Source organism: Ammodytes marinus (assembly GCF_949987685.1).
Source record: "Ammodytes marinus genome assembly, chromosome: 15".
In the NCBI taxonomy this organism is placed as follows: domain Eukaryota; kingdom Metazoa; phylum Chordata; class Actinopteri; order Uranoscopiformes; family Ammodytidae; genus Ammodytes; species Ammodytes marinus.
The window spans coordinates 22551612-22564121 of NC_137219.1; the positions used below are offsets into that span (position 1 = coordinate 22551612).

The 12510-nt window shown below is 41.0% G+C and overlaps 1 protein-coding gene across 1 annotated transcript in view; it reads left to right on the forward strand.

Annotated features, from left to right (window-relative positions):
- The window catches only part of LOC307261486 (ALK tyrosine kinase receptor-like), a gene marked incomplete at both ends in the record, with an annotated part of 372653 nt that overhangs the window by 325476 nt on the left and 34667 nt on the right, over nucleotides 1-12510 (forward strand). Inside the window, 2 exons of the mRNA XM_080042042.1 lie at nucleotides 4999-5164; nucleotides 11374-11521. Coding sequence (XP_079898168.1) covers nucleotides 4999-5164; nucleotides 11374-11521 — 314 coding nt within the window. The remainder of the gene's footprint in view (nucleotides 1-4998; nucleotides 5165-11373; nucleotides 11522-12510) is intronic.

Genomic DNA, 12510 nt, shown 5'->3' on the forward strand with positions numbered 1-12510 from the left:
CCCCCTGGTGGCTGGGCCCTATAAGCTTTCCCACTTTCTACCCCTTATGGGCGGCCCTGCTAGATAGTAAAGCCAACAGACTTATATCTCCTGATGGAACTTGGAGATCACATTGCTCTGGCCCTTGTTATTATCATAGAGATTAACTCACCGGGGGGAAAGAAGTTGAACTTGGAGTTACACCTTGGTCATTTCAAAGACAGCCTTCAGCGGTTAACATTGGCCAGGTGTCTTCCCCCCCCCCCCCCCCCCACACCTCTCCCCCTTCTGGAGCCCATGCATTGATGTCCTCAGGGCAGCACAGATGAGGGTTTTAGCCGAGCAGACCTGTCACTCCAACAAAGCTCTCTGCTTCCTCCGACACGCTCAATGATTAACCCCACCAACGTCCCCTGTCTCTCCTCTCACTCTCCCCTTCAACTTTCTTTTCACTCTACCACCATAACCGTGGTTTCTTCATTGTGCTTCCTTTCTTCACCTTTTATTGACAGTCTGTTAGTTCACAACACACCACTCCCAACCCCGCCGTCATGTCTTTCTGTCAGCGCTGGCCCTGATTTTATTCTTACTCTCAGCGATTCTGGAGAATGCTTGTCACCAAAGCACTTTATGTCAAAATCAGTGAATATCTCCTCAAAGATAGATCAATTGGCTACCTGTACATAATGTGTGTGCGCTGAAAATAAATCCAATGTTAATACACAGCCTAGGCTCTGTAAATGGGCATGTTGCTACTTGCTAGCTACAGTGGGCCCCCTTTGTTTACATACCAGTTCACAGAGCCTATGCTGTGTATCTGCACATGTGTTTTTCTCAGCTCACAAACATTATGGACAGGTAGCAAATTGTGAGGAGATATCTTCACTGATTTTGACAAAGTGATTTTGAAAACACGCCTTCTCCAGAATTGCTGACTGCACCTTTAACCTCCATTCTCTCCATATATTACACACTCTTCTGGCAGCAGTCACTTTCATTTCTCAGCTCTGTCCAACTGTGAGGCCAGCGCCTCTCACTGCTGAATCATCAGTTGCTTTTGGAGAGGAAGTAAAAGAGTCAACCTTGATGAGCTCGCCTCCCTTTCTTTCTGTGATTACCTCTCCTGATGGGAGGGGAAGGCATCGCTAACCTCCAAATGAGCTCCGGGCCTCTTTTCTTCCTCCGGCCATTCACTGTATGACAGTGCATATGTGTGTTTATGGGTGGGTGTGTGTGTGTGTGTGTGTGTGTGTGTGTGTGTGTGTGTGTGACTGACTAAGATTACTAGTTTTTTTCAGGTTCTTTTAAGTGAATACAACAACTTAACATAATACAGTGTCACACTGTGCAACAGTAGCTTATTTGAGCACACATCAGATTTGCATATCAAGGTGTTCCACCTCCACTCATACGGCACAAAAAACAACCAACAAGTTTTGTGGAGTAGATGCAAAGTGGCATCAAATCAAAGTCAGAAGGGATAGGGACTCAGAGTGGCTCTTGAAAGTAACTGACAGCACATGCTGGTTCCGCGCAGAGTTTTGGCCATTCCAATGCTAGCTAATTAGCTACAGAGATGATATGCGAGTTTATGCTTTATTCTTTACTTGTTCATAAACACTGGCCCGCGACAATCAGTTAGCTAGTGGTTGTTACTATGGGTTTTGGAGGGGGAACATTAGTCACTTAGACAGATATGAGAGCGATAACAAGCAGTGCCAGCCTTTTTTTAATTAATTGGACTCTTGTGCTCCATAAGCTTTGTACTTAGCATTCAGATCCATTCATGGAGTGTGCCAGCCCTGATCCATCTCGCTAATGGTCGGCCCAAGGAAGATAACTGTCAAAGGATAAGGTGGATTCTGTTATAGATACATGGAACAGCATGCACAAACAGGCTATCACATGTATGTATTGGGCTTATTTGAAATGATTCACTGTGGATAAACAAGCAGATAATACTTGAAACACAATCTCAAAATGCTGAGTCGGAGCAAATGTTTGAGTGTTATTGTTGAGGACACTTGTTTTTATTTGTAAATCACATCAAATGGAGGACGAATCATTGGCAGATAGTCAGACTGAATTGTCTTTTTAATTTTCTATTTGAGTAGGGGGGTTATTTTGCCCAGTAGTGATGGACTAATCTGTCCCGTCTGTAATTTTCAATCCACATAAGCTGCATTTGTGATCGCTTAGAGCAGTTAAGATGTGTTACAACAAGGCAGGGGGCTGCATTGGTTGGGACTCATGTTATTGCAGGCACCCCTGAGAAATAAGATCCGGGAAATAGCAACACATATCCCTGAGTTGAAGATAAAGCAGACATGAAAACACTTTACAGGATTTTTTGTAATTTGGGACAGGATTTTACAACTCTGGATCGTTATTATGGTAGCAATTATTATTACACAAATTACATATTATTATTTTTTTTTGGTTTTAAAAATATTTTTTGGGCATTTTTATGCTTTATTGATAGTGCAGAGAGACATAGGTGAAATGGGGCAGAGAGGGGAGTGACATGCAGAGAACGACCGCGGGTGGGAATCGAACCCGTGTCTGCTGCTGGGCCCGGCCCGGGAGGGGGACGCCTTACCAACTGAGCTAACGGCACCCCCACAAATGACATATTATTTAACCTTTTGTCACGATTACCACACCATTCAAATGAATCAGAGGGCTGGGTCTTCTCACGCATTACTGCTGACCTCTGTCTGATGGACCTCCTTAAACCAGCCTGTAAAGTCCTAATTGGTTCCATTGTTTCTACAACTGAGGGAGTGAACTGACCTGGAACCAGGCTAACCCAATCATAGCACAAGTCAAGAAACCATTACAGTTTGTGCTGTCGGTGTTACAATCCCATCAAATGTTTTAGTTTGAATAAACTGTGTCTTTCTATCTCCGTCTCTCTCTTTCTGACTCTCTTTCTGACTCTCTCTCTCTCTCTCTCTCTCTCTGACTATCTTTTTCTGTCTGTCTCTCTCTCTCTCTCTATCTTTTATTCGACTTGCCTGAACCAGTTCCTCCCTAATGACAGATTATAGCAATGCCCCTTTCTTTGATGGAGGCCAGTGTTCGCTATGATGATGGCATTCCACCGTTGACTTTGCTATCTCCAACACAATCAAACTCACCCTGCATAACAAGGATCTCACTCATCTCAAATAGCCAAGAATCGACTTGTCCAGAACAACTTAATTAGGATGCAAAATTCAGCTCTTTACCTTCCCTCCTTTCTCTTTACCTTAAGGGATTTCCGTCTGAGAATAACCTATTAACAGTCTATGCCTATTAAGTAGGGCTTTTTGGATTTGGAAGCTTTTCTTCGCCTATGGTGGATTTATTTCCAGTTGCCTTAACTATTCTTTTTTTCTTTTTTTTTACCTTGTTGGTTGTTAAAAATACTGACTTGAGGGATCAATTCACTCCTGCTGGAATGGAGCCAGACACAACTCCAACAACAGTGTTTATTCTTACAGTAGCAGACAGTGCATTAACTAACTGAACTCCAAATCCTTCTATTACCATAGTGGGGGTTTAAAGTGTTTTTAAAAGTATTGGCCTGCTTGCTTGAAATTGTTTCTGAAGGAAACGTTTTAGTTGTGGCTTTCACTATGAAGTAATGTAATGATGTTGGATCACTGACTGTGTGCCCTTGGACCAATCCAATAATAAAGATCAGAATGCCAAATATGTTCCATAACATGATGTCATCTAGGTTTCCATCAGTAATAATGGTCATCACATGCACTGGAAGTGGCAGAAAATGGCACGTGGGAGGTTTCTTGTAGCTTTAATATTATAACATCCCTAAAATGCACTTATTATTTTCCTATTGAAGCACAACTTTCTCCATAACGTAGCTGGAGATAATTAATAACAACATGGTGTCAATTCACATTTTGTTGTTCATTGGTAAACAGACACACAGCTACAGACACACTAAAAATACCAAAATCCTTCCTCAGTTTTCCTCTGTCAAAGAGGTAGAATTTTGAGGAGAATTCCCTGTAATAATAGGCACCACACATCATTCAACTTGAATGGAAAAAAAGGTGTTGTGGTAAGAGCACATTTTATATTATGTTAAACTCATGAGACTTCAATAATTTTTCATTTAATTTAATGTTTATTTAATAGGGACCAATACTAAGTTCCACATAGAAACTTGAACAACAAATCTCCAATGTACAGCTTCCGTATCTACTGCACATTGTCAATGCCAGTCCCTTGAAGGCCATTAAAACAGTCATAAAAAAAAACACATATCCTATTTTCTTGAAAAATTATTTAAAGAGAAATTCCCATTCTGTAAATGTCAGTGTTACCATTACATTGAGCTAACCTCACCGAAGCTCATCATGTGAGTTGTTCTGTTGCGGGGATGACATTGACTTGGGAGCTGGTGTCAGATTTGCAGCCTGCCTCTGAAATTAATGATAAGTAGTCTCTGAGCGTTCACAGCCGGGCGGATAGAGGGAGGAGTGTGAGAGAGAGAGAGAAAGAGACGTGCTTCGCTCCCCGGTGTGTTCTCCACTGCTCTGTGTTCAAAATCCTTCAATTAGGATTTAGGGCTGCAACGTTAAATCCTTCCATTTCAATCTGTCAAATCTAATCTGGTGCTAATTACAGCCAAAATAACTGCTATTAGCACCTCACATGGGATTACACAGAAAAGAGGAGGAATGTTTGTCACCTGTGATCCTGACACTTTGCCCCTGCTGCTGTCGTGAATATGACGATAGCAGCATCTCAGGAGTGGCTTCCATTTTGCAGCTTGCCTTCCCACTATGTAATAATTTTCTTCATATCTGTACATTTGAGTTGTGTTTATCTGTAAGTGGAGCAGTGGAGATTGTTGAAGTGGAATGAACGTGAGACAAATATAACTATAATGAGTCCGTGGTACACACTGAATTTGAATCTCCCCTCTTTAAGTGCATGTGACTGAATACGGATATGCTGTGTGCTCTGTAAAGTGCTACATATGATTGTCTCTCTTTCTTCATGCAGCTAAAAAATGGATCTTTCATACCTGTGGGGCCGCGGGCCCCGAAGGCCCTACTCCCACTCAGTGCCTCAACTCCTACAGGAACAGCAACGTCAACGTGTCAGTGGGCACCCGAGGGCCCTTCAAAGGCATTCAGACATGGCGGATCCAGGAAACTGGCAACTACAGGTAGGTATGCTGCCTAAGATCACACAATCATCAGACATTAACATATTTTCACACACAACACCCACCCTTTGACAATTGTATATAGGGCCTCAGTGGGGTGTGGGGCCAATCGGTGGGTACAAGAACATACAAACAGAATACAAAGCACACTTATCCTCTCTTTCTTAAAGCAATAGTTCAAAAAAAATGTTTAACTTGTTGCCTCACTCTCAGCCTCAAGGCGAGGCGACAGAAAGCATTCCTTTACCTGTAAGTGCATTTTTGAAGAATAAATGGTCAAAGATTGCTCATCGCTAGTTAGCTTAGCTCAAATACTGGTAGTCAATGGGAAGTATTTGCCTGCCTCAGCCGACAGACAAACTTTACCTCATCACTTAACACTCCAGTGTGCTTGTTGGGCTGGTTTATTTTCCAAGCAAAGTAGCGCTATATATTTGTTGCACTTATGTCATTTTAGAATCAAATATATACTGGAATGAAACCGTAAAGTTTACCTTCTGACTGTCGGCGGAGGAAGGCTAATGCTACCTATTGACTACCAGTTGTACCGTATTTTCCGCACTATAAGCCACACTGGACTGTAAGCCGCAGGTGTTATAATGTTTAATTACCATATGTAAGAGTTTGTGCACAGAGGGGATTGTCGGGAAAGAGATGGCTGCTTGAGGAAGCTCCCATTTATTAACATTTCAACAAACAAGTTGCATATTTGCATAACATACGTAAGTGTTACCATTTAGTGCAATAGTAGCTACTAGGGATGGGCACGAGTGTTTTCGCTACTCGTGTGATCGCTTGCATTCCTCGAGGCTCAATCATTCCTCGTTAAAATGTTTTCTATTTTTAGAACGCAACGCATCTGTATACAGAACAACGGTTGACCGCAATAAAGCGCTCAATGCTTATGTCAAACTGTCACAGTTGCCATATGATATTAAGGATTTTTTTCCACAAGTTTAAAACACATTTTCCTCACTGAAAGTAATTAAATAGATGGGCCACAATTAAACCGATCGAGTAGGTCTGCGATGGGGAGAAAAAAAGAGAAAAAAAGCATGGGCTGTAGTTGTAGGCTAACAAAAAAATAGCCTAAGTCACCATTTAAAATAAGAAGGGCAGCAGATAATATAAAATGATTGTCCTACAATTTAAATACATATAAATAACTCACCAAAGCAGATAGTTGTAGGCCTATATCCAACCGCGTAATGCTCACTCCGTGTCCGTGAATAATTACCACGACTAATTCCTCATTAACGGAACGTTACACCGGTCGGTTTTTGAATCTTATCCCCATATTCCCTATTGAAGGCTTCTTAACTGTTGTTGGCTCGGAGCAAATGTGCCTGAAGTAAGCCTTGCTTCTTCTTTTCTTTCCAAGCGGAGAGCACCTTGCATGCTCACCTGGAGTCTACTCATTACTAACTGAGAGTAACAGGTGTCATCTCCCCTGTCATCTCCCCTTTTTAAAAATGTAACTTTATCATCTGCTTTGAAATAATTGGACAGTTATATTCCTGAAAATGTTCTTGAGAAGAAAGGAGAGACTGTGTTCAGCTCCGCGGTGCCGTGGAGAACACAGGCTGCGCTGCGGTGGCACGGAGGTGGCAGTTATTTGCAGTTTGACACAACGCTCAGTTTATTGCACTTGCATCAAAATATTTAATTTTGTTCAACTTTATTTTATCCGTTTTGTGCCGTTTTGTACACTATATAACATTTTAAAATAGGGGCGGCCACGGCCCGCCGGCCTAAAGGCTACAGACACTAAAAAAAAATCATCCACCAATCGAGTTCATTTGAAACGAGGAGTACTCGAGCATTTGATTACTAACGCCCATCCCTAGTAGCTACAGAACATACAGGTGAAACTCGAAAAATTAGAATATCGTGCAAAAGTTAATTTATTTCAGTAATTCAACTTTAAAGGTGAAAATAATATTATACAGACTCATTACATGCAAAGTGAGATATGTGAAGCCTTTATTTGTTATAATTGTGATTATTATGGCTTACAGTTTATAAAAACCCCAAATTCAAAATCTCAGAAAATTAGAATATTACATCAAATCATTAAAAAAAAAAATTAAATACAGAAATGTCGGCCCTCTAGAAAGTATAATCATGCATATGTACTAAGTACTTGGTTTGGGCCCCTTTTGCATGAATTCTTGCCTCAAAGCGGTGTGACATGGATGCTATCAGTCTGTGGCACTGCTGAGGTGTTATGGAAGCCCAGGTTGCTTTGATAGTGGCCTTCAGCTCCTCTGTATTGTTGGGTCTGGTGTGTATCATCTTCCTCTTGAAAATAGTCCATAGTTTCTCTATGGAGTTCAGGTCAGGAGAGTTGTCTGGCCATTCATGCACAGTAATACCATGGTCAGTCAACCAGTTACCAGTGGCTTATGGTACTGTGGGCAGGTGCCAAGTCTAGCTGAAAATGGAAATTGTCATCACCATAAAGCTTGTCAACAGACAGAAGCATGAAGTGCTCTAAAATCTTCTGGCAGATGGCTGTGGTGACTTTGGACTTGATAACACAATGGACTAACAGCAGCAGATGACATGATACCTCAAATCATCACTGATCCAAATTAAATGTTGCCTTTCACGGAAATCAAGGTCCCACAGTCTAGAGGAAGAGTGGAGGGGCACAAAATCCAAGGGGCTTGAAGACCACTGTCAAGTTTCAACAGTCAGTGATGATTTGAGGCACCATGTCATCTGATGGTGTTGGTCCACTGTGTTATCAAGTCCAAAGTCACCACAGCTGTCTACCAGGAGATTTTAGAGCACTTCATGCTTCTGTCTGTTGATAAGCTTTATGGTGATGACAATTTCCATTTCCAGCTAGACTTTGCACCTGCCCACAGTACCATAAGCCACTGGTAACTGGTTGACTGACCATGGTATTACAGTGTTGATTGGCCAGACAACTCTCTTACAAGCTGTAAGCCATAATAATCACAATTATAACAAATAAAGGCTTGAAATATCTCACTTTGAATGTAATGAGTCTATATAATATATTAGTTTCACCATTTAGGTTGAATGACTGAAATAAATGAACTTTTGCACGATATTCTAATTTTTCGAGTTTCACCTGTATACTGTGCTGTGTAATAACAGGGTCGAAAAATGGGGAAAAAGTTGCGGCTTATAGTCCGAAAACTATGGTAGTTAAAAAATACAAAATGTTGAACTATGCCTTTAAGGATCAGCACACTCTGTGCACCACACATTTGACACAACGATGCAACATTTCTCTCGCACCTCTTTACTCCTCTGTATATAAGTAGTGCATCGATCTTCCACAGGCGAGCAGAGAACTATCACTATCAGCTTACTGCAGGAGGAAGCAGAGGCTGGAGTAGAGGCAGCTAAATGACATGAGCCCCTCTAAACCCCACTCAAATCCCCAAACTCACCTACCTCCATTACAGAGATGGTGGCTTCAATATAGCTTTATAATCAGTCTCAGCCCCTTGACCTCAAACTGTGTACTGCTTAAGGAGTATTGCTGTGATACCCTGTACCATGTGCAGGGATCAATATTCCTCTTGTGAGCATTCATGACAACATGAACAAAAAACGGTGCTGAAAGCAAACACACACACACACACACACACACACACACACACACACACACACACACACACACCCACACATACATACACTGTCTTGACACATAAATACATCTTCTGTATCTACATCACAAACTCCAAAATTGTGGTCTTGATGCATCCTGGTTTAGCTGGCAAAGCCTGTAAATGAAGCTGACAGACGACCATAGAGATGAATATACAGTCCCCTCCATAAGTATCGGAACAGTGAGGCCAATTCATTTATTTTTGCTGTAGACTGGAAACATTTGGGTTTGACACCAAAAGATGAATATGAGACAATAGCTCAACATTTCAGCTTTCATTTCCAGGTATTTACATCTGGATCTGATACACAACTTAGAAGAAGGCATTATTTGAAAAGGAACGCCACATTTTTAGGCAAGCAAATGTATTGGAACAGATAGACTTTAAACAAATTAAAGTGACTAAAATGTAATATTTTGTCGCAAATCCTTTGCTTGCAATAACCGCATCAAGCCTGTGACCCATTGACATCACCAAACTTTTGCATTCTTCTTTTGTGATGCTTTTCCAGGATTTCACCGCAGCCTCATTCAGTTGCTGTTTGTTTTGGGGGGTTACTCCCTTCGGTCTCCTCTTTAGCAGGTAAAATGCATGCTCTTTAGGGTTTAAGTCTGGAGATTGACTTGGCCAGTCTAAAACTTTCCATTTCTTGCCCCTGATGAACTACTTTGTTGTTTTTGCAGTTTTTTTGGATCATTATCTTGCTGCATGATGAAGGATCTTCCAATCAGTTTGGTTGCATCTTTATTTAAATTGTCAGACAGAATGTTTCTGTAGACTTCTAAGTTCATTTTGCTACCGCCATCATGTGTTACTGTGTTGTTGTCAAGATGAACCTTTACCAAAGTGATGGAAAGGCTAAAGTTTAGAGAAAAAAAGGATCTGCTCATGATCCCAAACATACAAGCTCATCTGTGAAACACGGTGGAGGCAATGTCATAGCTTGGGCTTGCATGGCTTCTTCTGGGACGGGCTCATTATTCTTCATTGATGATGTGACACATGATGGCAACAGCTAAATTAACTCTAAGTCTACAGAAACATTTTGTCTGCCAATTTAAGGAAAGATGCAACCAAAGTGATTGGAAGATCCTCCATCATGCAGCAATATAATGACCCAAAACACAACAAAGGAGTTAATCACGGGCACAAAGTGGAAGGTTTTAGACTGGCCGAGTCAATCTCCAGACTTAAACCCTATAGAGCATGCATTTTACCTGCCAAAGAGGAGACTTAAGAGAGTTACCCCCTTACACAAACAGCAACTGAAAGAGGCTGCGGTAAAAGCCTGGAAAAGTATCATTAAAGAAGAATGCAAAAGTTTGGTGATGTCAATGGGTCACAGGCTTGATGTGGTTATTGCAAGCAAAGGATTTGCGTCAGAATATTACGTTTTATTCACTTTAATTTATTTAAAGTCTATCTGTTCCAATACTTTTGCTTGCCTAAAAATGTGGCGTTCCATTTCAAATAATGCCTTCTTCTAAGTTGTGTATCAGATCCAGATGTAAATACCTGGAAATGAAAGCTGAAATGTTGAGCTATTGTCTCATATTCATCTTTTGGTGTCAAACCCAAATGTTTCCGGTCTACAGCAAAAATAAAGGAATTGGCCTCACTGTTCCGATACTTATGGAGGGGACTGTATGTTCTGCATCTCCCACAAGTTATTAGGCAAACAGCTGAGGTTGCTACCGAGCAACTGGCAGCCTTCTCCCTCTCCCTCTCTCTCTCTCTCTCTCTCTCTCTCTCTCTCTCTCTCTCTCTCTTCCCACCAATCACCATCACTGGGGGAGACAAATATCCTAGCGCTCCCAAAAACCAATCAGCTTTTTTTCTGGTAAGAAAACTGGAGCATTTTAAATAAGTGTTATTTGCCCATGCACTGTGTAGTCTGTGCATGGGTTTGTTTATGTGTGGGCTTCAGAATAGTGTGACCAAAATTTGGTTTAATTTAATGCTGTGCAACTTGAAATTGCAGGTGGAATACACAAGGAGTGTTTATCAGCTTCAGGTTCTACTTGATAAACAGCAACAAACATATCCTCACCTCTGCCAAGAAACATACCAGAATCCAAATTAATAAAAAAATCCTCCAACATTTAAATTCCTGTATCCTTAAAGCTATAACTAAGTGTCTAACTTATGTTGCCCCCATGAGGAAGTTTAAGTAATTACAACAATACTGTCGGTGCATTTAAATGAGGTTAGCCTCTGGTGATTGTGCATGGACTTCATTCCTTATGCTGTACAACCAGGTTTTTTTCTTTGCAGTAGAATCAACAACTGAAACTTTTCTTGGGCGCTTCTTGGGATTTCCCTGTCTGAGCTTCTGAGCCAGTGTCCGGGGGTGACACAAGTTTATAAACGCTGCCATATTGAGAAATACAGAGAGAGTTGTGTGAAGCTGTTAGGCTGACTCAACATTGTGTCTACTCATTTGGCAATGGCTTGATTGTAATGGATAATCATTTATATGAAAAAGTTACACACTTTCGCTTTTAATTATCTTGCTGAATCATTTTCTCTGTATGTCTGTGTGTTTCTTTGAAACCACAGGATCACAGCCTACGGAGCAGCTGGCGGTCGCAGCGTATTGGCCATGAGCAGGTCACATGGTGTCTACATTACAGGAGACTTCCTGCTGAGAAAGGGAGACCTGCTGTATATCCTGGTGGGACAGAAAGGGGAGGATGCATGCCCCAATGTAAGTCTTTTTTCAATTCTCTTAAGTTCAGTAACTCTGATGTCATGCAGTAGGTTATAATGGCAAACTAAACATAAATAATGAGTACAGTACTATACAGTAATGGATCTACTTTAATGTAGCTGTAAACGCGACATTGATTGAACTTCTGAATTAGGAGTCAAATATTTTTCGGAGATGGCCGAAGCGCACTGTTGACAGAGCATGCTGAATCGCCCAGATGAGAGGATGTGTTTCCCGAAAATCGACATAGTTTTTTGTGATGTGATTCATGTCAGGTTGCTCTATTGCAGTTTTTAACAAGAAATTAAGACCAGAAAAGTAGTATAATAGGAGATCTTTAACTAGCATGCAAACTTTCATTAGTGCACTCTTCTCTGGAGAATGTTTGTTCTGTAACTCGTAAGTTAGGTGCAGGAGAAGACGTGTCATCAAGTGTATAAGTTATATACAATAATAAGGAAAATAGCAGAAAAGCTACTGTGAGTTGTTGCTGTCTGAGGCTCTTGTTGTCTGGTTTAGTGTGACTGTGTGCTCTGCCTGTGATAGTAGGCTGGTATCACTTTTATATGCAAGATTACACTGGCTGCATGGAAATAAGGTCTCTAGGTCATCTTCCTAGATAAGGGTATTATGTCTGTAATACTGCAAAACTAGAGGGCATGAAATACAATTCATTTTAAATATTAATTCCTCCCATTTGGTTTCAGATTTTTGCTCTCAGGGACAACACTGGACAAGTGATTTACAGAGAAATTATGTGTGCTGTAGCAGACAAAAATAAATCGCTTGACTTGACAGTCTGAAATTAAAGCAATCAGGCATCGGTATCCAGAGTTATGTGTGCCCGCTGAGAATTGCATACCTAAGCTAAAGGGGAATGTACCAGACATTGTTGTGCAAAGTTCTCTTTAAAATTAAATTATCGTCTTTGTCAGGTTCATCAACGATAATAAAGGATCTGAAGTCTGTAGCTTTTGAAGAAATAT